The sequence below is a fragment of the Engraulis encrasicolus genome, chromosome 13, assembly GCF_034702125.1.
Source record: "Engraulis encrasicolus isolate BLACKSEA-1 chromosome 13, IST_EnEncr_1.0, whole genome shotgun sequence".
Taxonomy (NCBI): Eukaryota; Metazoa; Chordata; class Actinopteri; order Clupeiformes; family Engraulidae; genus Engraulis; species Engraulis encrasicolus.
Genome location: NC_085869.1, coordinates 33,294,457 through 33,321,528, shown reverse-complemented (window position 1 = coordinate 33,321,528; position 27,072 = coordinate 33,294,457). Strand labels below are relative to the sequence as shown.

The 27,072-nt window shown below is 43.8% G+C and overlaps 1 protein-coding gene and 1 long non-coding RNA gene across 2 annotated transcripts; both read left to right on the top strand.

Moving 5' to 3' along the window:
- Window positions 1–4,787: 4,787 nt before the first annotated feature.
- Window positions 4,788–6,201, top strand: LOC134461033 (uncharacterized). The gene is made up of 3 exons (XR_010037206.1): window positions 4,788–4,970; window positions 5,447–5,470; window positions 5,959–6,201. It is a non-coding gene; the product is annotated as an uncharacterized LOC134461033 (long non-coding RNA).
- Window positions 6,202–6,233: 32 nt separating this feature from the next.
- Window positions 6,234–24,676, top strand: LOC134461032 (signal transducer and activator of transcription 1-like). Its single transcript, XM_063213763.1, has 20 exons — window positions 6,234–6,296; window positions 7,100–7,206; window positions 7,771–7,922; window positions 9,407–9,565; window positions 10,561–10,653; window positions 11,292–11,351; window positions 15,271–15,300; window positions 15,788–15,878; window positions 16,162–16,203; window positions 16,475–16,561; window positions 16,761–16,859; window positions 17,374–17,557; window positions 18,404–18,454; window positions 19,044–19,090; window positions 19,701–19,795; window positions 20,104–20,237; window positions 20,955–21,137; window positions 22,842–22,869; window positions 23,065–23,112; window positions 24,334–24,676. Coding segments are annotated over exons 2-20 (1,674 nt in total). The 5' UTR covers window positions 6,234–6,296; window positions 7,100–7,116; the 3' UTR covers window positions 24,335–24,676.
- The last annotated feature ends 2,396 nt before the right edge of the window (window positions 24,677–27,072 follow it).

The window sequence follows — 27,072 nt, the reverse complement described above, 5'->3', positions numbered from 1 at the left end:
CTCTGCTGTTGACACAGGCATGGCACAGTGCACTATGGGACAGCAGCTGGAGGACAGTATGGAGGACAAGTACCAGGAACTGGACAACAAAGTCAGCCAGCTGAGGAAGATGGTGCAGGTACCATGTCTACCGTATGCCTGACCCCATGCATGCAAAAGCAGATGTCTGCTCCTGTCAAACCATACATTGCTAGATGTTATGAATATATATGAAACATACACACACACGCACACACACACACACACACACACACACACACACACACACACACACACACACACACACACACACACACACACACACACACACACACACACACACACACAGTAGCCTAGCCCTATATACTATAGCAACTGTATATGCATACATACCATAGTGATCATGAATTAATATTATGGCATTACTGTACTATTTTGTTTTTCCCCACCCAGGATACAGGAAATGGGAGCTTGCGTAAATTCTACCAGGGAGACTCGAATTTCTCGGCTGTCAAACTTAGCCTACTAGGCCAACCAACAAATCTTCCTTTTGACAGATCATACATGCGTCATCATTGCCCAGGATCGCCAACCAATCACAACGCGAGATTGGGGGTTCCCCCGTTACGCGTCACTCATGCATCGTTACCTCTCAGCCAATGGATCACATTCACGTTTGTTTAAATAGCTGTCACTCATTCTGTTCTCTGCTTTTCAGTTAAGCCGATTTTGACGTGGCTGTCCGGCGTTTTCGTTATCAAACATTCTGTTTATTTTCTACCTGGTTACTTGATAACTCCTCACCTTGCCGTTGCTGGGATGGGATTTCCAACCGCTCAAACGCGTGGCACGCAATCGGTGCTTTTTAACAGCCTAATCATTTTCTCGCAAGGCTTCAATCAATTTGTTTGGCACGCCGCTCCCTGATTTCTGTGGATTTGCTTTTGAACTAGCCTGCCTGTGGATGGATTTCCCCGAACTGGTGCATTTCGTGAGTAACCTGGCGGCTTTCCCTTCACTTGCCCTGCGGACCCAGGGAACGTTTATCTCAGCGAATGACTATTTTTGCGGGGGAATTGTTGTCCAGGCAAGTCGCCTCTTATGCCTCATACTCGGCTTGTTGCACTGTCTCGGATATCAGTATCGTCTGCCGCTGGTTGACTGATGGCCTGCGTTTCGTTTGCGGTCATTTGGGAGAATTCCATGAATTGGTTGGAGTGACTTTTGGAACATTTGCTGGGGAAGGGCGGACTCGAAGTAACTGGGCCCGCGGTGCTCTCTCGTTGCGCCTCGCGCACTTAGCCAGCTTATCTGCTCAGCACATTTGTTTTTTCGGAGGCGTGATGGGTACTGCGAGTCACAATTTACTTGGTCCTCGTCGGCCTCATCTGCTGCGGATGGACTGGTGATTCGCTTGCCAATATTATAGAGCATTTATGAACCGGTCGGTGTGGCTTTTTTTTGGAACGTTTGCTGGGGATACAGATCTAAATGGGCTACTTATATATCGAAGCGCCTCGCCCGCATGCATAACCCACATTACCTTCTGTGTTCGTGCTACTGCCTGTCACGACACCGGACGGAGGACATTGCAGAGCCTTGCACTCGTTCTTAATTGTCCTGATTACAAACGTACTTCCTATGTTCCGGAGCGATGTTGCAAGGACCTCAGCCTACGGGCCGTAGCACCGCCTTCAGTTTTTCATTCACGTGGATTACGGTCGTGCGTTCATCAGTTTGCACCTGCCTATTTCAATGTTCCGTTCAGTAGCCTATGCCCACAACACGAGCCTATTTTACGTTTTCGTTTGCATGGACTGGCCCATGTGGCGGTCTCGTTGACTTTTAAGAGTTATGACTTCGGTTTGTAGGCCTAGACTTCTGGATCGCACATAGCTTATGCGCGCGTGCCAATCATCACCTCATGTCATCGCACTGCCTGCAGTTTGTATTGATAAGTGTACCTTGCTTCCTCACTCCCGCTTCAAGTCATTCAGGGCTGGATTAAGTTAAAGGGACACTGTGTGAGATTTTTAGTTGTTTATTTCCAGACTTCATGCTGCCAGTTCACTAATTACCTTTTTTCATGAATACTTACCCCACCATCAAATTCCAAGTATTCCTTATGACTGAAAAATTGCACTTTTCTTACATGTAAGGGGGGATCTTCTCCATGGTCCACCATTTTGAATTTACCAAATAGCAATTTTTAGCACCAAACAATGACTTTACTTGGACCATACTAGAAAATATTGTTTATTACATGGTAAATGTTCATGTAAAGACCAAATTTGGCAATAGGCAGCTCAGTTTCAACGAGCAGCATAGTTGCATTTTTTTTTTTTTTTGACCATTTCCTGCACAGTGTACCTTTAAAGATCACGCGGGGCTTTCGGCCTGCGCCCGGTCGCATCGAGGGACATTGTAGCCGGTTGCAATGCCTTGTCTATTTCGAGTTATTCTGATCACAATGGGCTACATATACACCGTCCAAATTTAAGTAAATAAATGAGTGATATCCGTGGGAAGTACATCGATGATGACAGTTAATAATCATACTTAAATTATACATGAAACTCTGCCCATGGAGTCCTGTCAGGGTTCTGATCCCATTGGTAGCCATCTATGGGCTAACCCTCTCACTCTGTACACCACTCGTGCCCTTAGGCTTCATTGGAATCGTCAGGGCGCTCGGACTGTGATGTGTCGTATTGTGTTTGTTTTCTCATATCTGGTGATGGTGGTCTCTGCTGCTTTCCCGTACACTTTCACATACACGTGCGCCTGCCGCTCCACGTAGGGCATACGCTACGTCATGCACTGGGCATCGGCCCCAACGTCGGACTGGGCATCGGCCCCAACGTCGGACTGGGCATCGGCCCCAACGTCGGACTGGGCATCGGCCCCAACGTCGGACTGGGCTCTGGCCCCAACGATGGACTGGGCTCTGGCCCCAACGATGGACTGGGCTCTGGCCCCAACGATGGACTGGGCTCTGGCCCCAACGATGGACTGGGCTCTGGCCCCAACGATGGACTGGGCTCTGGCCCCGACGATGGACTGGGCTCTGGCCCCGACGATGGACTGGGCTCTGGCCCCGACGACGGACTGGGCATCGGCCCCGACACTGGACTGGGCATCGGCCCCAACGTCATCCCGGGCCGGCGACTCTACATCATCCCGGGCCGGCGACTCTACATCATCCTGGGCTGGCGCTCTACATCACCCTGGGCCGGCGACTCTGCATCACCCTGGGCCGGCGACTCAACATCACCCTGGGCCGGCGACTCAACATCACCCTGGGCCGGCGACTCTACATCACCCTGGGCCGGCGACTCAACATCACCCTGGGCCGGCGACTCAACATCACCCTGGGCCGGCGACTCAACATCACCCTGGGCCGGCGACTCAACATCACCCTGGGCCGGCGACTCAACATCACCCTGGGCCGGCGACTCAACATCACCCTGGGCCGGCGCCTCAGGGCTCGTGCATCAACGGCTCACCTCAGCATTGCCCTGGGCTGTCGCACCTCAACACCACGGCTCAACATCACAACTCGGCATCACAATGGGCCATCGCCTCAGCATCGCACTGGGCTGTCGCCCCAACTTTAACGCCAGTCACCTGGTTGTATCGGTATCCTCATCCATCCTGCATGACAGACTTATCTCAGCTACCCACTGGTAGCGAGTAGGAGTTTATGTCTATTTTGATATGCCGTTTTTGTTCTGGTGCCGTTATTCAGTGATGTTTCAGCTTTCTGCTCTGTCCCTCTCAGGTCTCGATAACCGGCTCTCCAACTCTCCTCTGTCGTAAGCTCGCACTTTCTGCATTCTCCTGACTAAGGTGCCACCCTTTTTTTATTGCTAGTCTAATCATGCAGTTACCGCAAGTTGTTTCTCTCAACCAACCAGGGCATCCGCCCCACTGCCTGTGTCCATGCCTGCTTTGCACAAGCATTCACCGCGCCACACCGCGTAGGTGTTTATCATAACTGACATGGTGTTATTATTCTTGGTCGAGATGTTTTCTTGGTGTTTCATTCATTGTTCGTTTCAGCTACAAGCTCTGCTCTCTCCCTCTCTTAGGTCATGATTACCAGTTGTCTGCCGATTCTCCTCTGTTTTAACCTGACCTTTCTGCTATCCTGGCCGAGGTGCTCGTCTTTTAATGTTAGCCACTCATGCTTTGTCTAAAGCTGTCTCTCTCACCACTCTGGGCAGACGCCCGCATAGCGCAGGCTTTCAGCCGCTGGTCTGACGCAGTGCATCGTGCATTCGGCTCATTCCTCGCTTTGTCATCTGGCTCAGTGTACTGTTTCTGTTCTGTTAACTCTGTTTCGTTCTTCTCGTTCCTCGCCCAAGAGGTATACAGCACGCTCGTTCAGAATCGGCGTGGCCACCACGGCCGCTAAGCGGGGTCTGTCCCCTACTGCGATCAAGGCGCTGGGCCGTTGGTCGTCTGGCGCATACGCTTCCTGCATTTGCCTCACTCCTCATCACCTCGTTGAAGCATGCTATATCTGGTCTGTAACTTTATGTTTTCTATTCTCATTTCTGGTGACGGTGGTATTTTGCTGCACCGGCGGCATTCACTCCATCTCTTGGGGGGCTATCGCTCCGGTCACCCGGTCATGTCTGTATTCTATCCTTCTCTCATCTATCAGATCGATTTTATAGTGGTCCGTAAGCCTGTTATCTCTATATTTTGTAACATTAAACCAACCTAGTTGCCATGGTTGTTTATCTATGATGTCAACTATCATACCACATATTATAGCCTACATTCATTCATCCATGCATTCATTTACTCATTCATCACCATGTTCTACTCTCTCTCCTAGGTCACGATTCCGGCTCTCTACCTACTGTCATAATCTAAGTTTTCAGCGCTCTCCTGACCAAGGTGCATCTATCAATCAAATCATAACGCTCTGCTGTGTCTCTGCTCTCAGCGCATCCGCGCCATGTCTTCTCGCATAGCCTAAGGTACCGACATTATCATCACCATCATCATCACAGGCTTCATGCCTCCGCTAGACCACCGCCCATAAGCTTAAGCCTTAGAACATCCCTATCATTTATAATCTCATTTAATCTATCATCATTTGTCTTCCAACACCTATCACTTATCACTCATCATCATCATTATTATTATTATCATTGTAATCATTGTCGTCATTGTCATCGTTATCATTATCATCTTTATCATCATCATCATTGTTATCATCGTCATCATTATCATCTTTATCATTGTCATCATTGTCATCATTATCATTATTATCATCATTGTCATTGTCATCATTGTCATCATTGTCATCATTGTCATCACCCATCATCATTGTCATCATTGTCATCATTGTCATCATTGTCATTATCATCATCATCTCATCATCATCACCTATCATCCTTCATCTTCCGTCTATCATCAATCAATCATCTAACTAACTTTTCATGTCTTTCAGATGGTGTCTCCTTGTAAGCGGTAGGTGAGTTCACTTCTAATCTCTATTTTGGGGCAGGCTACGCCCGCCTCCATCTCCGCTGGAGGATATGCTGTCCTATCCCGGAGTTCAACGCGAAGACGGGAACCTTCGCCAAACTGATTCATGCATTTTATCAAGTGTTATTGTTCGCCAAACTTTTATGCATTCCTGTATCATGTCTAATGTTCAATAAATGTTAATAACGTTCGTTTGCCTCTCGAGTCTTCATGGTAGAAATGGGAGCTTGCGTAAATTCTACCAGGGAGACTCGAATTTCTCGGCTGTCAAACTTAGCCTACTAGGCCAACCAACAAATCTTCCTTTTGACAGATCATACATGCGTCATCATTGCCCAGGATCGCCAACCAATCACAACGCGAGATTGGGGGTTCCCCCGTTACGCGTCACTCATGCATCGTTACCTCTCAGCCAATGGATCACATTCACGTTTGTTTAAATAGCTGTCACTCATTCTGTTCTCTGCTTTTCAGTTAAGCCGATTTTGAAGCCACCACCACCCCTCCGTCCACCGTCACCAGAGGTTCCCGTCTGTTAGGGGGCAGGCTACGCCCGCCTCCATCTCCGCTGGAGGATATGCTGTCCTATCCCGGAGTTCAACGCGAAGACGGGAACCTTCGCCAAACTGATTCATGCATTTTATCAAGTGTTATTGTTCGCCAAACTTTTATGCATTCCTGTATCATGTCTAATGTTCAATAAATGTTAATAACGTTCGTTTGCCTCTCGAGTCTTCATGGTAGAATAGATATTACAGCCTTAGATGATCACCAAAGAGGACAGGAATCCGGGAAGACAATTCAGAGCCAAGGTGCTGTAAGAAAAGCTCAAAATGTAATATGATGTTAGCAGTGTCAATTAGAGCAGCATTATTTATTTGACGATGACGTGCATCTCTCTCTCTCTCTCTCTCTCTCTCTCTCTCTCTCTCTCTCTCTCTCTCACGCACGCACACGCACGCACGCATGCACGCACGCACGCACACACACACATACACACACACACACACACACACACATACACACACACACACACACACACACACACACACACACACACACTCACACAGAGCCCCACTTTAATATCTTTGTGGGGCCCTTCGATTGACCATTGAACCCTAACAATATCTAAAGAATGCTAAACTGTGCCCAAACCAAAATGATCCCTAACCTTAACCTGTCAGTGAGTAAATGTTTTTACACTTTCACTTTTACCAGTAAAAACCAAACTATCCCAGCAAAAGGGGTCAAAACATGTGTGGTCCAGGAGCAAGGGCAAAGTGGAACAGGTAGCAGACTTGTGTTTTATCCATCCAGAATGTCACAAGATAAGAGTTGAATCAAGCACTCGACACACACACACACACACGCACGCACGCACGAACATACGCACTCTTGCTCGCTCTCGCTCTCTCTCTCACACACTCTCTCTCTATCTTTCTCTTTCTCTTTCTCTTTCTCTTTCTCTTTCTCTTACACACACACACACACACACACGCTATGTTATTTGATAACAGCAATAACAATAGTGATATGATAATAACGCTAGAAATACTTCTAATGGTAATAATAATTAATTATAACTCTATGTCCTTAACGTTGTCCTTCACTGCAGACCCGCTGCAGAGAACGATGGAAGCTATGAGGCTGGAAGTTGGCGAACGCCAACGGGACATTGGAGACAAGTCACTCAAATGCAGCCTGAAGAGTGATAAAATGGAGGTAGCCTGCTGTATGAAGTCAACCTACTGCACAATACACACAGAGAGAAATTAAGGTACATAGGCCATGCTTACATGTTTTTAATTCCGAATTAATAAATAATTCGGAATTAAAAACATGTAAGCATGGCCTATGTACTGTACTTTCATTTCATTTTAAGAGGAATTGAGTTTTAGTCAGAATTAAATTGAGTTAATTCTGAATTAAATGTCTCATGTAGGCTAAATGAGGCCATAAAGTGCATTATTTTACCTCACAAGTACAAAGCTTCTTCTTTCAGGGCGTTTTTGTACTTCAATCAGACAAATTTTTTATGATGCCATATTGTATCTCAGAAGGTACATCACATATGATTTAGAAAGACTGACACAATTGATACCTCAAGGGCACTGTCCCAGCGAAAAAGTTGTACCTATTTAGGCGGTACTTTGATTCCTCTGTGTTTTGGTGATACAGTAGTGTTTTCACACTTCAAAACTTAACTCTTAATTTGTTTTTGTTTTTTGGGGATTTTTTCGCTCCCAATTTTGTCATTTCGGGTTTGATGTTTGATGCCCCCACTAGGAGGTTGTGGGTAAGATAGCAGATGCCTTGACGATGGCAGACCATATCCAGTTCAGCTTGATCAGCAAGGAGCTGCCCGAGTGGAGACGACGGCAGCAGGTGGCCTGCATTGGGGGACCTAACAACACCTGCCTCGACCAGCTGCAGTCATGGTGAGGCCCAGTAGGGGGAGCACTGGAGTGCATCATTCCTTCCAGTCATTACGATACAATTCGATACGATTCGGTTTTATTCAATATCTTTAAAGATGATAATGGAAGATATTCAGTGGTTTCTTTTATGTTGGGATATTGAAAACGAAAACGTGTAAACACAAACGGCTTGCAACAAAGACCCTCCCAGTCCATCCCCCACCCAAGACCGCTGTAAAGAAAGGCTAATGGTTACATTTTAAATAAGTACATTTTCTAGAATCTATAGGGCATATTTACACAGTAATTTCTTTTTTAAGACATTTTGAATACTTTCAGGGAGTAACACCTCTTAACTTCATGTTCCAGCTGATTCCATATTCTAGAATTCTAGTCATTCTAGAATTCCCAGACATTCTACAACCCATTCTACGACATTAATTACCTGGTTCACATCAGGCTATATGGTCTGGAGACTGCCTACTAAATTTCCCGTAGGCGAGGTGTGTTTTACGATTGCCAGCGGATGTTTATTGGCCGTTACGAATGTGTGTACGTAGCCTATAGCCAATTGTGTCGGTTTTATTCAAACAAACAGCAAGCCTCCATTTGTCGAGTAATACACGTCACCATCTTTCCTCTCCTCCTCGCTCTCGGATTGGCTTCCTACCTCAGGCTAGCGCTTTGGGACGAGAATCCATAAAGGTCATGAGGTCATGTTTTGAGGTGATGAAGACATCAGTGTCTGACATAGGGTTTATGTTGGGTAGCGCATTGAGGTAGACAGCACACTAGCACGTCCACACCACTCATGGACGCCGTCTAAGGGTCAGGGGTGAGATGCTCCTAGGAGTGAGTCACTTGGACACAGACCTGAGGAACAGGTGAGAAGTTTGCTCTGCGGTTCAGAGACTGACGTAACACGTATCCAAACACGTATGGAACATGAACTTACTTGGCCACGTTTGTGGATAACTCCAGCCAATTTCAACATGCAGTTGTAATGCTCACACTACCCTGGACTTATCAGTACCTGAGAGTTTTCTTTAGCCTTTTCCGAGATCCTGGTCATTGTAATGGGGGCAGTTGCTTATTTACATTAAAAAAACATTTATATTTATTCCCAAAAACATCCAAAAGGTAATGCAACATCATCAGACAACTAGCGAAACCTTTTGGGAAAATATTTGGAGTAGGTGTATGTTAAGAAAGTTTTTAATGTAAACAAAATCTGCCCCCATAACAATAGCTCAGATCTTGGAAAGGTCTGAGACAAAAAATGCAGCATCACCAGGTACTGACAAGTCAAGGGTAGCATGAGCAATACAGCAGCATATTGAAATTGGCAGAACTGCTCCTTGCACCACCACCATGAACACTGAAGGAGAGCACACTTGGAGAAAGCTCAGACTTGGGCTTACACAGAGCATCCATACAATAGAGAATCACAAAGGCTGCCAATCACATCAATTGCATACATCTAAGTAGTTAGATTTACGTTGCAGGTTCACGTCGGTGGCGGAGAGCCTGAAGCAGGTGCAGCAGCAGCTGAGGAAGCTGCAGGAGCTGGTGAAGACGTTCACTCACGACAACAACCCTGTCGCCATTGACATTGGAGCTTTAGAAGAGCGTGCTGTCATGCAGCTGAACAATCTCCTGGCCAGGTGAGGACATACTTTTAAACTTTTAAAAAATTATGGTCAGGTAAAGACACACACGTGCTGTTGAACCTTCTATTCAGGTGAGGTAACACCTGTGTTTTCTGGCGGAACTTTTAGTCAGATAAGAACACACGTCACTGCTGTAGAACATTCTAGTCAAGTGAGAATACACTGTGAGCTAAAGAACTTGTCAGGTGAGGAAACAAAACGTGTGAAGGAGAACCTGTCAGTCAAACAAGGAAACACCTGAGTGCTGAATATGCTGCCGAAGAACCTTCTACTCATGTGAGAAAACACCTGCGATTGCTATGGAACCTTTAGCATTAACCAGCATTAGCATTAGTGGCTTGATGCTAATGCTGCCCATTTACTTCCAGTGATTATGCTAAGCTATAGGCTACTAATAATTCTGATCCAATAAATCTGAGTACTGAAGACACTGAGAAGAAAAGGATATGCACATTCATGAATAATGCTTGGAAATACAGCAAATATGTGAAAATCAAAAAAGGGTGGACTGTTCCTTTAAGTGAGGTAAACAGCAGACACACGTGTCAGTGCTAAAGATAAGCAGGCCAAGTAACCTTACTTGTGAATACATATGGGGCCTGTACTACAAAGCTGGTTCAGGATAAGTTATGGTTAAGTTCAGAGGTAAATCACCTAATATAAGAGCTTTTCTTAAGAAGATCAGTAGCCTACTCCAGGCTCTTCTATTAGATGATTTACCTCTTAACTTAGCACACACAAACACACACAAATACACACAAACACGCACACACTCACGAACACACACACACACACACACACACACACACACACACACACACACACACACACACACACACACACACACACACTCACTCTCTCTCTCTCTCTCTCTCTCTCTCTCTCTCTCTTTCTTTCTCTCTCTCTCTGTCTCTCTCTCTCTCTCTCTCTCTCTCTCTCTCTCTCTCTCTCTCTCTCTCTCTCTCTGAAATACCTCTTCTATGTTATAGTGCTCTAGTAGTGGAAAGACAGCCCTGCAACCCAACACAACCTCAAAGGCCACTGGTCATCATGCAAATTGTGCAGTTCACTGTCAAGCTGAGGTAAGATGGTCACACTGGCCCCTGTCTTTACTGTAAATACTGCTCTGACCTGTGCTAATTCTGTTAAAAAATAACCTCATTCCATCATGGCGGCCCCCAGTATTAATGCATGCCAAAGGCCAAGCATGACAGTGTTCAGTCCACCTTGTTATCCCCAGTTACAAGGGTGGCGCCATTACTATTTTGGTAGCAGTGACTGGTGATGTATCATTCAGAAGGGTTATGGACAGCCTAACAGGACATAGCAGATAACAAAATGCTGTGGGTGCACGACAAACGCTGAAATGGTTAGTGGGCATGGTAATAAGGTTATATCTTTGTTAGGTAAGCCTACAGTAGAATGAGCCTCAGAGAGTGCAGACATCCTCCAAGGCAGTTCAGTTTCGCCTCCTATACATGCTAGTTGTAGCTATTTAGCAACTAGCTAGCAATAGAGAATAATCAGAAAAGGATTCAGGTCAATCTAAAAAAAACACCAATTGTTTATAGTTTCTGATCCATATCAAAGTCTATTCTTAAGTTTTTTTGTGCAATCATGTTAATATGCTGTTGGCCCCTACCTATAAAAACAAAGTGTAACAATTGTATAAAGAATGTTTAATTTACTGGGGGTGTTGTGTTTGTGTGTGAACCATTAGGTTTTTGCTGAAACTCCCAGAGCTGGACGGTCTGTTGAAGGTGAAAGTTTCGCTTGATGAGTAAGTTAGTCAGATAATACTTTTTAAAAATATACTTTTAAATTGTGCCTTTATTGATGACAGGAAATCAGTGGGACAGAGAGCTGGGGGCAGGGTTGGGACATAACCCAGGCCGGACTGGAACCTGGATCCCTTAAGGCATGCAGGCCCAAATGTGTGAATACCTACCTGATAAAGAAATTATGGTAACACTTTCTATGAAGCCATGGCGGCGCATTCAGATGCAGCGGCTTACAGCTCTCCCTACTTTCGCACTTTCTAAATGTTTTTTTGTATGTATTTTTTTGTTTTGTTTGTTGACATCGGACAGTAATATGACCTACAATCGTATGGAATTAATTGACATTGGTTTTCAACAAAAGAGGATGATCTGCCGTGAGTTTCAAAACTTCCATAACATTCCGGACGAAATAGCGAGACCGCTTGGATCACCGTGGATTGTTTGCGCATCTTTCAAGCGTCGCAGGCGGAGAAGAGAGAGGAAGCAAAAGAGGGGGTGCAGGGCTGGACTCTTGACTAAACTCAGAAAACGGCCACTCAAACCTCCGCTACCAAGCCTTTATCTCTCAAATGTCAGGTCCATGGTACACAAAACGGATGAGTTGGAATTACTGCTCGCAGGGAATCGCTGCGTTCGAGATAGTTGCGCACTTATCATCACAGAGACGTGGCTTCACGCAGAAATCCCCGACGCTTCGGTGCAGCTTGAAGGACGCACGCTACACAGGTGGGACCGGAATAACAACTCTGGGAAAAAAAGAGGAGGAGGGCTCTGCATCTACGTGCATGAAGGTTGGTGCAATAGCAGTGCTGTTTTGGATAGCCATTGTTCTCCCGACCTAGAGTGCATGTCAGTGAGATGTAGACCATTCTATCTGCCAAGAGAGATAGCCGCTGTTGTGATCACTGCTGTTTACATTCCCCCAGACGCTAATGTTAAAATAGCGCTCTCTCTGCTCCTTAACATCATTAATGACCATCAGAGAACCTACCCAAACGCAGTACACCTACTGGCTGGCGACTTTAATAAGGCCAATTTAAAAACGGTATTGCCTAAATTCCATCAGCAAGAGGAGAAAAAACTTTGGACCATGTATACTCTAACATCAAGCATGCATACAAAGCCACACCCCTACCCCACCTCGGCCAGTCTGATCATCTCTCCCTATTCCTAACCCCCGCATACACCCCCCTCAGCCGCCAATCAAGGCCCACACACCGTACAATTACCACCTGGCCTGACGATGCTCTCCCCCGTCTGCAGGACTGCTTTGAGCAGACACACTGGGAAGCCTTCCATCATGAGGATCTGAGCACATATACCGACACTGTACTGTCTTACATCAAGTACTGTATTGGCATGGTCACTGTGGAAAAGACTATCCAGGTTTACCCAAACCAAAAACCATGGATGACCAGCCAAGTGCGCACACTCCTTAGGGCCCGTGATGTAGCTTTCAGGTCTGAGTGCAATACAGCAGTGCTCGCGCCGACCTAAGAAGAGGCATCAAGGCAGCCAAAGCTGACCACAAAAGGCGGATTGAGGAGCAGCTGAACAACCCCCAGCAGATGTGGCAGAGTATTCAGTCCATCACTAATTATAGGGGACAGTCTGTGTCTCATGGAGATGGAGATGCAGCACTAGCGGAGGAGCTGAACAGCTTCTTTGCTCGCTTTGAAGCTCAGGCGCAGCATTCAGGCGTACCACTCCAGCCCCTGCAACAACCCAGTCCACACCTTAGCACCCCCCCACCCACTCTGGAGGTTGCGGCTGATGACGTGAAGCGAGTGCTTCATGCTGTGAACCCGAGGAAAGCAACAGGCCCGGATGGTGTACCAGGTAAGGTGCTCAAGGCATGTGCGGCCCAACTAGCACCAGTCCTCACTGACATTTTCAACCTGTCACTGAAACAAGCCACCATCCCAGCCTGCTTGAAATCTGCCACCATCATACCTGTTCCAAAGAAGGCATCTACTACCACCCTCAATGACTTTCGCCCTGTTGCACTCACTCCAGTCATCACCAAGTGCTTTGAAAAACTTGTGCTGAGGCATATAAAGGCCTGTCTCCCCCCAACCCTAGACCCTCATCAGTTTGCATACCGGGCAAACAGATCCACTGAGGATGCAATAGCCATTGCTCTCCACTCTGCACTGAGTCACCTGGAAAGACAAGGAAGCTACGTCAGGATGCTCTTCATCGATTATAGCTCAGCTTTTAACACCATCATTCCTGACATCCTAATCCCCAAGCTGAGACATCTAGGACTTCCATCATCCACATGCTCCTGGATCAAAAACTTCCTTGTTAATCGTCCCCAACAGGTGAAACTAGGTCACCATCTCTCAACCACCCGCACCCTCAGCACCGGCTCGCCCCAAGGATGTGTGTTGAGCCCACTTCTCTACTCCCTCTACACATTTGACTGTAGCCCCATCCACCCAGAGAACATCATTGTCAAATTTGCAGATGACACAACAGTGGTGGGGCTGATAACCGAGGGAAAGGAGGAGGCCTACAGGGATGAGGTCCTGAAACTTGGAGAGTGGTGTGCATCCAACAACCTGGCCCTGAACATCTCCAAGACAAAGGAGCTCATCCTGGACTTCCGGCGGAACAAAGATGCTCCTGCCCCCCTGTACATCAATGGAGAACGTGTAGAGCAAGTGAGCTCATTTAAATTCCTAGGTGTACACATCTCCGCTGATCTCTCCTGGTCGACTAACACCTCGGCTCTGGTAAAAAAGGCCCAGCAGCGATTGCACTTCCTCAGAGTACTTAAGAAAGAACAGTGAGACTCAAGCTTGCTGGTGACCTTTTACCGTTCCACCATAGAGAGCCTGCTGACCTACGCAGTGTCAGTGTGGCACTCAAGTTGCACTGAGGCTGACAGGAAGAGACTGCAGAGGGTGACCAAAACAGCACAGAAAATCATAGGCTGCCCCCTGCCTCCCATACCCACCATCTACAACTCACGCTGCGTAAGTAGAGCCAGGAGTATCATTAACAATCCCACACATCCTGGCTTTCATCTCTTTTCACTGTTGCCCTCTGGCAGGCGCTACAAGGCATTGCCAGCCAGAACCAATAGGATGAAGAACAGCTTCTTCCCCAAAGCTGTTACAACAATGAACACACACTTACTGGACAATGTACATCTATAAAGGACTGTGCACTACGTAGGGAAGCTAAAATCTCGGTATACTTTGTACACTGACAATAAAGGCTTTCTATTCTATTCTATATCTATAGCGCATTATAAGCATATTTATAACAACTTATAATGTGCATTATAATTAGTCACAATGCATTATGGCTACTCTCATAATGCTCTATGATGTATTATAATAGCTAATAATGCCTCATGATGAATATAAAATAAATAAATAAATAACTCCCTTGTATTTATAACGCATAACAAGCTAGATGTAGGCCTATAGTTATAACTGTTGATATAATACATTATGAAGCATTATGAGAGTAGCCATAATGCATTGTGACTAATTATGATGCACGTTATAAGCTGTTATAAATATGCTCATAATGCACTACAGAATGGGCTTTAAGTAAAGTGTTACCGAAATTATGTCACAATAGTGATTTACAGAAAATTCATTATGTCTACAATGGCTTTAGCTTTTAGCTTTAAGCTAAAGGGTCCATGTTGTGAAAAGTATACACTTTTGACACTTCTTTTACAGTAGTTATTTAATTTAGCTCCTCTACTCTTCCCTAAACAGCTTCTATCTAACTAACCAAAACGTGTCCAGGTTTTCTTTCGGTGACTTTGGTCTCATAATGACATGATGATCTCATGAGCAATAGAGCCATCTGATGGGACCTTGAACGTTACAAAACACATGTGTTGGATCAGCCTTGTTCTTGTGTAATTACCTTTTGAAACCTTTTCTTTATCAGGGATGCTGTTCAATACAACACGATTCAAGGGTGAGTAAGTGCTTTTTTGTCACACTGCAGCTGGACACTGCACATTTCAGACCTTCACAGATTATAGTTACTGTAGAGTAACCTGACTGACGTCATCTGACTATGTTTCGGCAAACTCTGTTCCGGTTTCCTCACACAACCATCTGAGTACTGTGAAAGAGTCATTTGTGAACGAATGAGCCAATGAGGACTCGGGTGGCATTTCCTATATATGGGTGGTGTAACGGTTCTTCTTCCGCCTGTCGGAAGCTGTGTCTGACAGGATGTCTCATGTCACGGGTTGAGTTCAATATGAGTAGTAAAGATGGACAGATGCTTTATCCAATCATATGCAAGGTTTTTTTAATAAGGAGCCTCATTCGAAAGCGTGCCGGAGGTACCCAGATGATATCGTAAAGACGAAGGCGAAACATACCAGCTGGCGAGAGTCAGGTTAACTGTAAAGCTCATTCAAACAGGTCTGCGGTTCTGTGTTGTGTTTGTACAGGTTCCGTAAATTTAACATCGTGGGCAGTAACACTCGAGTCATGAATATGGAGGAGTCCAACGGCAACTTGACAGCTGAATTCCGTCACCTGGTACAGACTCATCTAACTGCACACCAGAGGTGGAAAAACAGGACTGAATGACTAAAAGTCCTGCTTAGGTTTTCCTTCTGCCTGCCCTCAAAACGTGTGATTTCACCAAGTGGTAATAAGGATCAGCTGGTTCATTGAATTGACTGGATCAAAAATGTGCTGGGAGTTTTTACTTGCTGACCCTGACCCTGTGGTTTCCACCTCTGCTGCACAACTTTACACACAGTGTAAGTCTCTTTCTGGAGCTAGAATGACCTCTAACCCTGTGTCTTTGCCCTGACAGCATCTTAGAGAGATGAAGTGTTCACGCAGCAGGTCAAATGAGGTAAGAAGTGTTTCAGCAGGTCATAACTGACCGTATACTGTAAAGCTTTAAATAGGGAAGGGTACTTGTTTTCACGGATATTTTTCCCCTGTGGATGTTTCACATTATTTTGCCATTTAAAAACCTGTTTTTAACATGTGCAGTATTACACTGGTGTGTAAAGGTTGTTGTAGCAAGATTAAGGATACACATGACTTCTCCTTCTGCAGACTGCTATACTGGTACACCAATCTGATTGCAATATCCTTCTCTCCCCTCTCTCTCCCTGAAGTTCTCTTTATGTCTCTTCGAAGAACTTCATACAGTTTGCTTCGAGACACAGCTTGAACAATCTGGACAAAGCCCAATCATTCTAACTGTAAGACTCCACACACACAAGCGTGCACACACACACACGTACATGCACACGCGCATACACACACACACACACACACACACCAATCTAAAAGCCGAAGTCTTAACATCCTCAAATACTGTGCTTGCCCCTCCTCTTGTTAAACAGCCATATGAGTATTCCTTCAAAATGTAAACATGTCTCTATTCTTGCCCTATTCCAGACCACATCCCTCCCCATTGTGGTGGCAACTCCAATTGGTGGAATATCAAATTGCTTTGCCTCCGTTCTGTGGTACAACATGCTGTGCAGCGAGCCCAAGGTAACTCTGGCACCGCAGGTGCTCATGGGATAGATGGATGCATGTGAATAGGGTCAGTTGTCCTGGGCCCATGGAGAAGGGGGCAATATTCATTGTATTGTAATCATTGCAGATGCTATTGCAATTGAGTGACTTCACCTGAGAGGTGTCGTGCCTGTGCTCCCATGCCAGAGGGTCGCTAGGAATTTAGCTCGAGTGGACTGCGCTGAAAGACTGTCTCTTCTCTATTTCCATCCCATTCAGCTTTTTTATCCATTTTTTTCTTGGTCTCAACTACTCTACTACTGTTGAAATGAGAACTGCCCCAATAGTGGCATGTTCTGCAAAGAAATTACAAACAGCATAATATTTCAACTGCCTTTGGTTAGGGTTAGTAGCCTAATCTACAGCCTTACTTTCTAATTCTTATAGATAATATTTACTTATCTTTCTTAAGCACATTGAATGACAGTTGTGTATGATAACGTGATAATGTACTACTGATATTGATATTGATCTACTCCTCCATCTGCAGAACGTTGCGTTTTTCCTGGACCCTCCTACGGCCACGTGGTCTCAGCTGTCTGAGGTGCTCAGCTGGCAGTTCTCCTCACAGACATCATATATGAAGACTAGATTCGTCCGCGTTCCCGTCATGCAAGCCGAACGTCCGCGCATGGCGGCCATGTTAGAGCAGCCTGCTGGCTCAACTAGTTGCAGTGAGTTTTGGGTGTTGTATACTCTCCAGATGGCCATAATGCCCTCAAATTTATATCCATTTTCGAAAGGGTTGTTTTTTTTACACAGTATAAAAAAATCCAAACGAAAGTATATGTTGATACTGCATAGTGATGCATATCCACATTATTATTATATTATATTACATTATATTATAATGTTCATAGGTCTAAAATCATGTATAATATAATTCAGTAGGCTTATTCAGGTAATTAAATAGACCCCATAAACAAATGCACAAAGTAATCTTTTATATTTTCAGTAAAATAACAAATAAACGTTCACTTTAGTCTACATTCTACTTTGGTTTCGACAGCTCCACCTTGTGTTCAAAATGAGTCGTGACGCTAAAGCCATCCAGATAGAATTAACTTGTTGCGCTGTAGGCTACATCTCTCTTCCAGTACGTCATCTCTGTCGTCTATAACTTGATGCAATGAATATATCCATGCCGTCAACGTAATGCACAGCAATGATTAAAATGTGTATTAGCTGTAAGCCTAGGCCCTAGGTCTATCTAATTTTTTGGACAAATAGGTTAAGTGGGAAGCATAGGCCTATTACTCTCCTGGGCGTTTTACCCCAGTCTAAACTTAAGTTTTAAGGAGCCCTACCATTTATAAACACGTGTCAATATTTCAGCGAAGCAACAGAATACATTTTTAAGTATCCCAACGTTTCAACTCTTCACTTTACTTCAGCTGTAACGGAGGGTCTGTGGAGAGTTTAGGCTGCTCTAATATGGCCGACCTGTGCGGACGTGCTTGAAATACGCGATGACGTATCTAGTCTTCATATATGATGTCTGTGGTTCTCCTCCTTCATAGGACGCGGCCTCGACAGTGAGCAGCTGAGCATGCTGGGAGAAAAACTCCTTGGTGAGTCCTTGGTGGGTGGACCACAGAACTGACATTGGGTCTTTCTCAAATGCAAGGCCAGTGTCCTTCCAAGTGTATCAGCCTAATTAGTCACGCCCAGTGATTGGATACTTTTTGGTGAACTCTACAGAATATCCAATCACTGGGTATGACTAATAAAGGGTATCCAATCACTGGGCGTGACTAATTAGGCTGGTACACTTGGAAGGACACTGGCCTTGCATTTGAGAAAGACCCATTGTCATGGTCATGGTTTGGTGTCCACACAAATGCAGCTGCAACTACATGTAAAATGAATCACTGGCACTTTGGATTCATACAAAAGCACACAAAATACAAGAATGCTGCTGACAATCCCTGAATGCCACTCTTAAATACTCCACTAACAGTCCGATTAAGGAAAAATTATCCACCAACCACAAATAACCTACATAGTTTCCTCTTCAGTATTGTGAATGCTAAAGCCACATGGTGTGATGTGAAGGTGGTGGTGGACTGATGGTGATGATAGAATGGTGATGGTGATGATGGAATGGTGATGGTGATGATGGAATGGTGATTAACCAGCCTCCTCTATCTCAACACACAGGTCAGTCGGACCCAGAGGGTGTGGTGACATGGACAGCGTTCTGTAAGGTAATGTCTCCACTCATTAAATTTGCGGTATCAATGGGTGCGACCATGCTGGCCATGTTGCCAGAGCCAGAGAGTCATCATTTAACCAGAGATATTCTATAGAGATATGCCAACATAATAGGTTTCTATGGGCACCTAACGCGACCAGGTTCCAGTCTGCCTAAAGGGGCGTGTCACAATGCTCCTACAATGAATAGAACAGTCCTTAGGTCTGCCTAGGTCTGCCTAAGGGGGGCCATAATAGAACCAGGAAACAATGGGCCAATGGAACCTCTCTCTCTCTACTCTCTCTGATTTAACAGTATAGGTTATGTTGTCCAATCCATTAGTGTCCCTGTGACAGTTTTCGTTTTTGTTGTGACCTATATTGTAGATGTTTGTAAAATGTTTTTATTTTATTTTATTTTACCAAATGCTGAATGATTGTAAAAAGTAAATAGTAAATTATTGTAGGGGGGTCGAGTGTCTATTAGATTCTGAGTAGAAAACAACTGTCTGGTAAATGTTTCATTCATTAATTTTTTTGTTAGTAACTTGCAAAACATGGCTTTGTTAACCAAATGAGCATGTCATTGTCCACCCCTATGATTTGATTTGCTTGTTGCCCCAGACACATGTTTCTGGCAGGAGCTTTTCATTCTGGACATGGTTGGACTCCATTTTGGTCCTCATCAAGCGCCACTTGCTCAGCCTATGGAATGATGGGTAATAGTATCTATCAACACTTCCCTCTGGTCCATTCAAATGGTTCTCTGCTGAATCAAAGCAAGCACTGGGACTGGATTATCAGTCACCGCTGTGTGAGTGTGTGTGTGTGTGTGTGTGTGTGTGTGTGTGTGTGTGTGTGTGTGTGTGTGTGTGTGTGTGTGTGTGTGTGTGTGTGTGTGTGTGTGTGTGTGTGTGTGTGTGTGTGTGTGTGTGTGTGTGCGTGTCCGTGTGTGTGCGTGTTGTGCTTCATGTACGTATGTGTATGTTTATGTATGTTTGTGCGCCCATTCGCTCCCCTTTTCCAGGTGCATCATGGGGTTTGTGAGTAAGGAGCGTGGGGAGCAGCTGCTGAGGGAGAAGAGCTCCGGAACCTTCCTGCTGCGCTTCAGTGAGAGCCAGTGTGGAGGCATCGCCTTCACCTGGGTGGAGCAGGCCGCTGGTGAGGGACATTTGTGGATCTGTGGGTGCATGTCAGGGGGTAGCCGTGACCTTGTGGTTAGGGAGGTGGTCTTAAGATCAGAGATCAGATCAGATCAAATGGGTCATGTGAGTGGGTTCTTTTCAGTATCCTATCTCCCGTCCTCGACCTGTGCTTGTGGACCCATGCTTTGCTGACGTCCCGCCTCCGTGGAGAAAACAATAAAGATTCCCTGCTATCAAACTATCCACAACAACTTTTGGGGGACTCTTACCCATTCAACATTACGATTGCTAACAAGAAAATCACATTCGAATTGCGCTTTTGCGAGTTATTGAAATAAACTTCTGACGTTAATGACGTCTTACGACGTCATGACGTCATGGTGAGGCCACAAGCACAAGGGAGGGCGAGAGGTAAGATATTAGAAAGAGACCTGTGTGCATGTCAGGGGGCAGCTGTGGCCTAGTGGTTAGGGAGGTGCTCCTACGATCAGATGGTTGCAGGTTCAAATCCCTCGTTCAAATCGACCCAATGTCTTCAAATAAAACTTTTTAAAAGTGTTATGCACATTGCATTTACCGGTAAATGGCTTTCATTGGGGTTTGGAAGATAGCCCTTTATGTGCTCTTCAAACCCTCCCCAAGGCATCTGAATCTGGTTCCTGTAGCTGTGTCTCTCTGGGTTTAACTGATCTCAAACGAGGGCTCAAACCGAACAAATGCAATGTCTCCACAGATGGCCCCAAGGTCCGCACGGTGGAACCCTGCTACACAGGTAGACAGCTGTCGAGCGTTCTCTTTGCAGACATTCTGCGTGACTATAAATTCATGGCAGAGGACAACCATCTAGTAGAGCCACTGGTCTTCCTGTATCCCAACATCCCCAAGGACAACGCCTTTGGACGCTACTACAACCAAGGTGAAGACAGTAGGCAAATTTTGAAGAAATAAAGACACACACACACACAGACACACACACACACAAGTAGTACACACATGCATTGCACACACACTTCAGTGTTTCCCACAGAAGTTTTGGAAACTATGGGGGTAGCAGGGATTTTTTTGGTTGGGGGAGGGGGCGAATTCATGCGGCATAAATGCAGAGTGGCAAAACAATGAGTAAAGTATAACACTGGCGCATGGAGAAACTATAGGCCTACATTTCAGTCATTGCTGACAAATTACATAAGATTTTACCCATGACATGTATAGTAGTACATTGTCATTTATATTAAAAAATGCAGTAGCCTACAATGAATCATTTCTGTTTGCAACACACTTTTCATTCGTCCCTCATGCAGGGGTCTAATGAAAAAAACAAAACAAAAAAACTAAATAGGAGCACAGATAAGAATTTAGGAGCACTGTGAAATTGTTAACACACAGACAAAAAGGGTCTAAGAGAGTAGGCTATGCCTTTTTCCCCACACACATAGGTGTACATATCTTACATGAGAGGTACTGGTCACTGGGCTGGTTTTTCAAAGTCCCTCCCAGTAAAAGGGCTGAACAACATATTGCACATTTATGTCTATATTCACATTCATTTCTATATGCAGCCCGATGTCTCCTCTGCTGTGTCAATGAAGGCCTGTCCTAACTCATTATCATACAACTGTAAAACAGTGTCAGTAAACTCATACCAACTGTCTCTTCTCTGAAGGTTTTTTATTGCTCCCAAACCCAAGTTAACTACAACAACTTCATTAGGCTGTTGATGCCTGTCTTTCAAGCACTCATGGTTTTCTCTATAGGATGTATTTACTCCAGGAGGAAAATGCGAAGGAAAACGTTTTTCAAATTGTTCTTTAAAAAACGGAAATCGCTTAAAAAAAAGGGGGGGGTTTAAAAAAAAAAGTTTTTTCACATTTTCGGAAACTATGGTGGCCAAATTTAAACTATGGCGGTGTGCCATAGTTTCCTCAATGTATGGGAAACACTGCACTTGGTACACAGACACCCCCAACACCCATACACATCACACATCACACACACACACACACACACACACACACACACACACACACACACACACACACACACACAGGGTGAATTTTGCCCTGTTAATTAAACTCTACAGACTAATACGTTCTGTAGAGTAGAAGTGTTCAGTTGGACTTGAGATGTTCAACTACCATTCAGCACTTGCGAGTAGGGCTGGGTAAAATAATCGATTTAATCGATAATCGATCGATTTCATTTAAAATTCACATAATCGATTCACAGGGCACAAAATCGATTTTTTGGTTCTTTTTCTTTTTGTTCTTTTTGTTTAGTTTAGGTCTATGGAAAATACCCAGTAGGTATTAGTCAATTAGGCCTAGGCCTACTTATTACAAATTAGCAATCTGTTAACACTGTCAAGCCACAGCCCTTTGACATTTTTATAGAAAATGGGGGAAATCCTGGCACCAAGAAGGGAACGGATTGAATCGATTCGGAATTAATCGAATTGAATCGAATTGAATCGTGATTAATCGATTCAAAGCCCTAAGACTCGAAATCGAATCGATACAGGAACATGTTTGCGATACCCAGCCCTACTTGTGAGTCACTTTTAACACTTGTATTTGACATTTACTGTTCACATGAAGTCTTTCTGTCCCTCTGTCTTTTTCAGATCTCTCCAGTATTTCCACAGATTTGCTGTAAGTAGCCCTGGGTGTCTGTGTGTGTGTGCGTGTGTGTGCGTGTGCTTTGTGTGAGATTGAATTCCATACTAAAAAAATAAGGGAATAACATTTATTTACACTAATACAGTTGATCTGCTTTAAAAAAACAAAAAACAAAAATATTATTACTATTAGCTAATGTTATTATTACATTCATTTGTGCCTCTGTAGGCCTGTGGGATTCATCGCCATTACCCCTAAAATGCTACAGGAGCTGTGGTAGGTGTAACTGACTATATACAGTACATGTAAAGTATATAGAATACTGTAGTACAATATATAGATTATCTTTAATTTGTCAGTGTAACTAAATAATTAAAAATAAATTTTAAAAAAATTGAAGTATGTATAGGTATAAAACTAGGCCTATGTTTTGCTAGCAGAATTTAGTGCAGTTATGACCACTGGGTAAAAACAGTTTTTCAGTCTATTTGTCTTTGTTTACATGGATCTGTATCTACTTCCAGATTGCAGCAGTTCAACGTTGTGAAGTTGTGGCGTGGGTGTGATATGTCTCTTAGTAGTTTAGAGCCTTATGCCGTATAGATCCTGGAAGAAACTTGTCATAAATTGCCTCTGGCTTGACTTCATGCTATAGGAGCCATTTTCTCCCCTCCCGTGAGCATACCATGCACCTTCAAATGTATTGGGGGATGGGGGGGCATTGGAAGGACTATGATGAGGCCAAGGGGTTGTTGATAGGCTTATCATGAGGTCAACTGGGCGTTTGTTCAAAAAAATGTTGAGAACCACTGGTGTAGGGGATGCATGGAGATTTCCCAGAGCCAGACCTTGCAAGGAAGAATCATGGAGCAGTTAAGAAAACATGGCACAAAATCAGTGGCTTCTTCAGTGTACAGTAGGGATAGCACCATGACCTCTTGGATATAAAGCTTGGCTTCATGCTATCATACACAATAGGAACAGCACAGGTCCCACTCCAACTTAACTCTTAATAACCAGCAGTAAATAACTGGTGATGACAGAATATCTATCTACCTATCTATCTATCTATCTATCTATCTATCTATCTATCTATCTATCTATCTATGAATTTATCTATCAGTCAATCAACCAATCAATAATCAATCAGTCAGTCAATCACTTCTTTTATCAATCACGTCTTTTATCTTACAATCATTTTTTACTGGGGTTAATATTGATCGGTGTAAACAAATGTAGGTTACACATTTACACATCTTCTAAAAGAAAGTCATTTATGACCCAATGCTAGTGGTCAAGACTGTTTTGACAGTTTTTTGTGGGATGAGAATAAAGTGTTGAAATAAAGCTGTGGTACTTTCGCTAGCTCCCACGTAAAAACAAAAAGCAAGTCTGTAACATTATCGCCAAATTTGATGAGCACACATTGTCAAAGATGACTGCCACACTGTTCTCTTGCTTATGATGCTATGTGTTTCTCCTTTTCTCTCATCACAGATAAGTGATACTGCATCGTCACTGCAGTAACCCATGGGGAGCTCTGTTTATCTGCCCAGGAGTCCACAGAACACACACACACACACACACACACACACACCTGTGTGATAACTGGGATTCACTTGGAATAAAATATCTGGTTCTGCTCAAGGATTTGAAGAAGTCAAGCCTGCATTGCGAACATGATAGACCACTTTCACACGTCACTGAGTAAACTAATTTTTTTACTCTCATCGTACATACTAGCATATTGTATTGTGTAAAATACCTGTACACATGTTATAATAAAACAGCAGTGTTTCCCATACATTGAGGAAACTATGGCGGCCCGCCATAGTTTAAATTTGGCCGCCATAGTTTCCGAAAATGTAAAAAAAAAAAAAAAATGTTTTTTTTTTTTTTTTTAACGATTTCCGTTTTTGTTAAAAACGATTTGAATTACGATTTCCTTCGCATTTTCCTCCTGGAGTAAATACATCCTATAGAGAAAACCACAAGTGCTTGAAAGACAGAGGGATCAAAAGCCTAGTCAAGTTGTACACCGCATTCCACATTATTATGCAAATTACATTTTTCGCTGTTTCCCCAAATAATCAATACAAATGACAGTCGTCATAATTTCCAAGTCATCAGCCATTAGAGTACAATGTAAAAGTTTTTGAATGAACCTTCCAATGATAACGGTATTAGGCTATTTTAAAATAATAAAAAACTTTCAATGCTCTGTTCCACATTATTAGGCTACGCAAAATAGTTTTGTAGTGTTGTAATCCAAATTTCTTTCTTTTTTACCATTTACATCAAAACAGTTGGAATTTGGTACCTTCTAAATTACATTTCAATGTTCAATACTTGGTGATAAGCTCTTTGTCTTAGTAACTGGAATGCTGCGATTAACATTGAAGTCAATGGCAGGGCATTGCATGGGAGTTATGGAACCCCAGATATCCTTGATGCTTTGCTCTCAGCTGTTTTTGTTTGTTTGGTCTGGTGACCCACACTTCACTCTTCAATATACCTGTAGATTTCCATGCCACGTTTAGGTGCTTTGGAGGTGATGACATTCTAACGCACCAGACATAAAACCCCATTGAAAATGAATGGGATGCTATGTCTGGTGAGTTAGAATGTCATCACCTCCAAAGCACCTACACGTGGCATGGAAATCTACGGGTATATTGAAGAGTGAAGTGTGGGTCACCAGACCAAACAAACAAAAACAGCTGAGAGCAAAGCATCAAGGATATCTGGGCATCCATAATTCCCATGCAATGCCCTGCCATTGACTTCAATGTTAAACGCAGCATTCCAATTACAGCTTATGACCAAGTTTTGAATGTCGAAATGTAATTTTGAAGGTACCAAATGCCAACTGTTTTGATGTAAATGGGAAAAAAGAAAGACATTTGTATTACAACACTACAAAACTGTTTTGCGTAATAATTTGGAACAGAGCATTTTGGGCATTTTAAGTTTTTTATTATTTAAAAAAAAATACCGTTATCATTGGAAGGTTCATTCAAAAACTTTTGAATTGTACTCTAATGGCTGATTACTTGAAAATTAAGACGACTGTCATTTCTATTGATTATTTGGGAAAACGGCAAGAAATGTCATTTGCGTAATAATGTGAAATGCGGTGTAGTTAACTTGGGTTTGGGAGCAATTAAAAAAGGGACAGTTGGGATGAGTTTACTAACACTCCTCAGGCTTTGTTTTACAGTTTTAATTAATTAGGTGACAGGCCTTCATTGACACGGCAGAGGAGACATCGGGCTGCATATAGAAATGAATGTGTAATGAATGTGAATATAAACATAAATGTTGTTCAGCCCTTTTAATGGGAGGAATTTTGGAAAAACTGGCCCTGTGACCAGCACCCCTCATGTAGAATGTGTATGCCTATGTGTGTGTGGGGAAAAGGCATAGCCTACCCTCATAGACCCTTTTTGTCTATGCGTTAACAATTTCACAGTACTTATCTCTGCTCCTATTTTGTTTTATTATTTTTTTCATTACATAGACCCCTGCATGAGGGACGAATGAAACTGTGTTGTAAACAGAAATGATTCACTGTACTGCATTAAAAAAAAAAAAACTAAATGACAATGTACTATGACGATGTACTCATCCAGCACAAGCCGCCTGGCTCTGCCATCCAGTCGCTCTAGGTACTCCCAGTCAAGATTGTTCTCCGTTGTGGTACCCAAGTGGTGGAACAGTCTCCCAGAGGCAGCAAGACTAAGCACATCTCTTGCAGCCTTCAAGAAACAACTTAAGACATTCCTCTTTCGAGAGAATCTACTAGACCAATGCTTGAACTGGCCTTGCCCCAGGGCAGACTCCTGACATGATGTTTAGTTTAGTTCAGTTTAGTTTGTGTGTGTGTTTGTGTGTGTGTGTACTCGTTATTTACTCTTTATGATTAAAAAAAAAACAAAAACAAAAAAACAAAAAAAACTAACCCTCTTTGCAACTGCACTTGTTGTTCTGTATATCTCCTGTGCACTTTGTATTTGCTTGTGATGTTGGCTTGATTATGTCCTCTTTTTGAAAGTCGCTTTGGTTATAAAGCGTCTGCCAAATGCAATGTAATGTAATGTACTACTAATATCATGGGTAAAATGTTATGTAGCCTTATTTCTCAAAATATAAATGGCTGAAATGTAGGCCTAGGCCTATAGTTTCTTCATGCGCCAATGTCATTCTGTACTCATTGTTTTGACATTTTGCATTTAC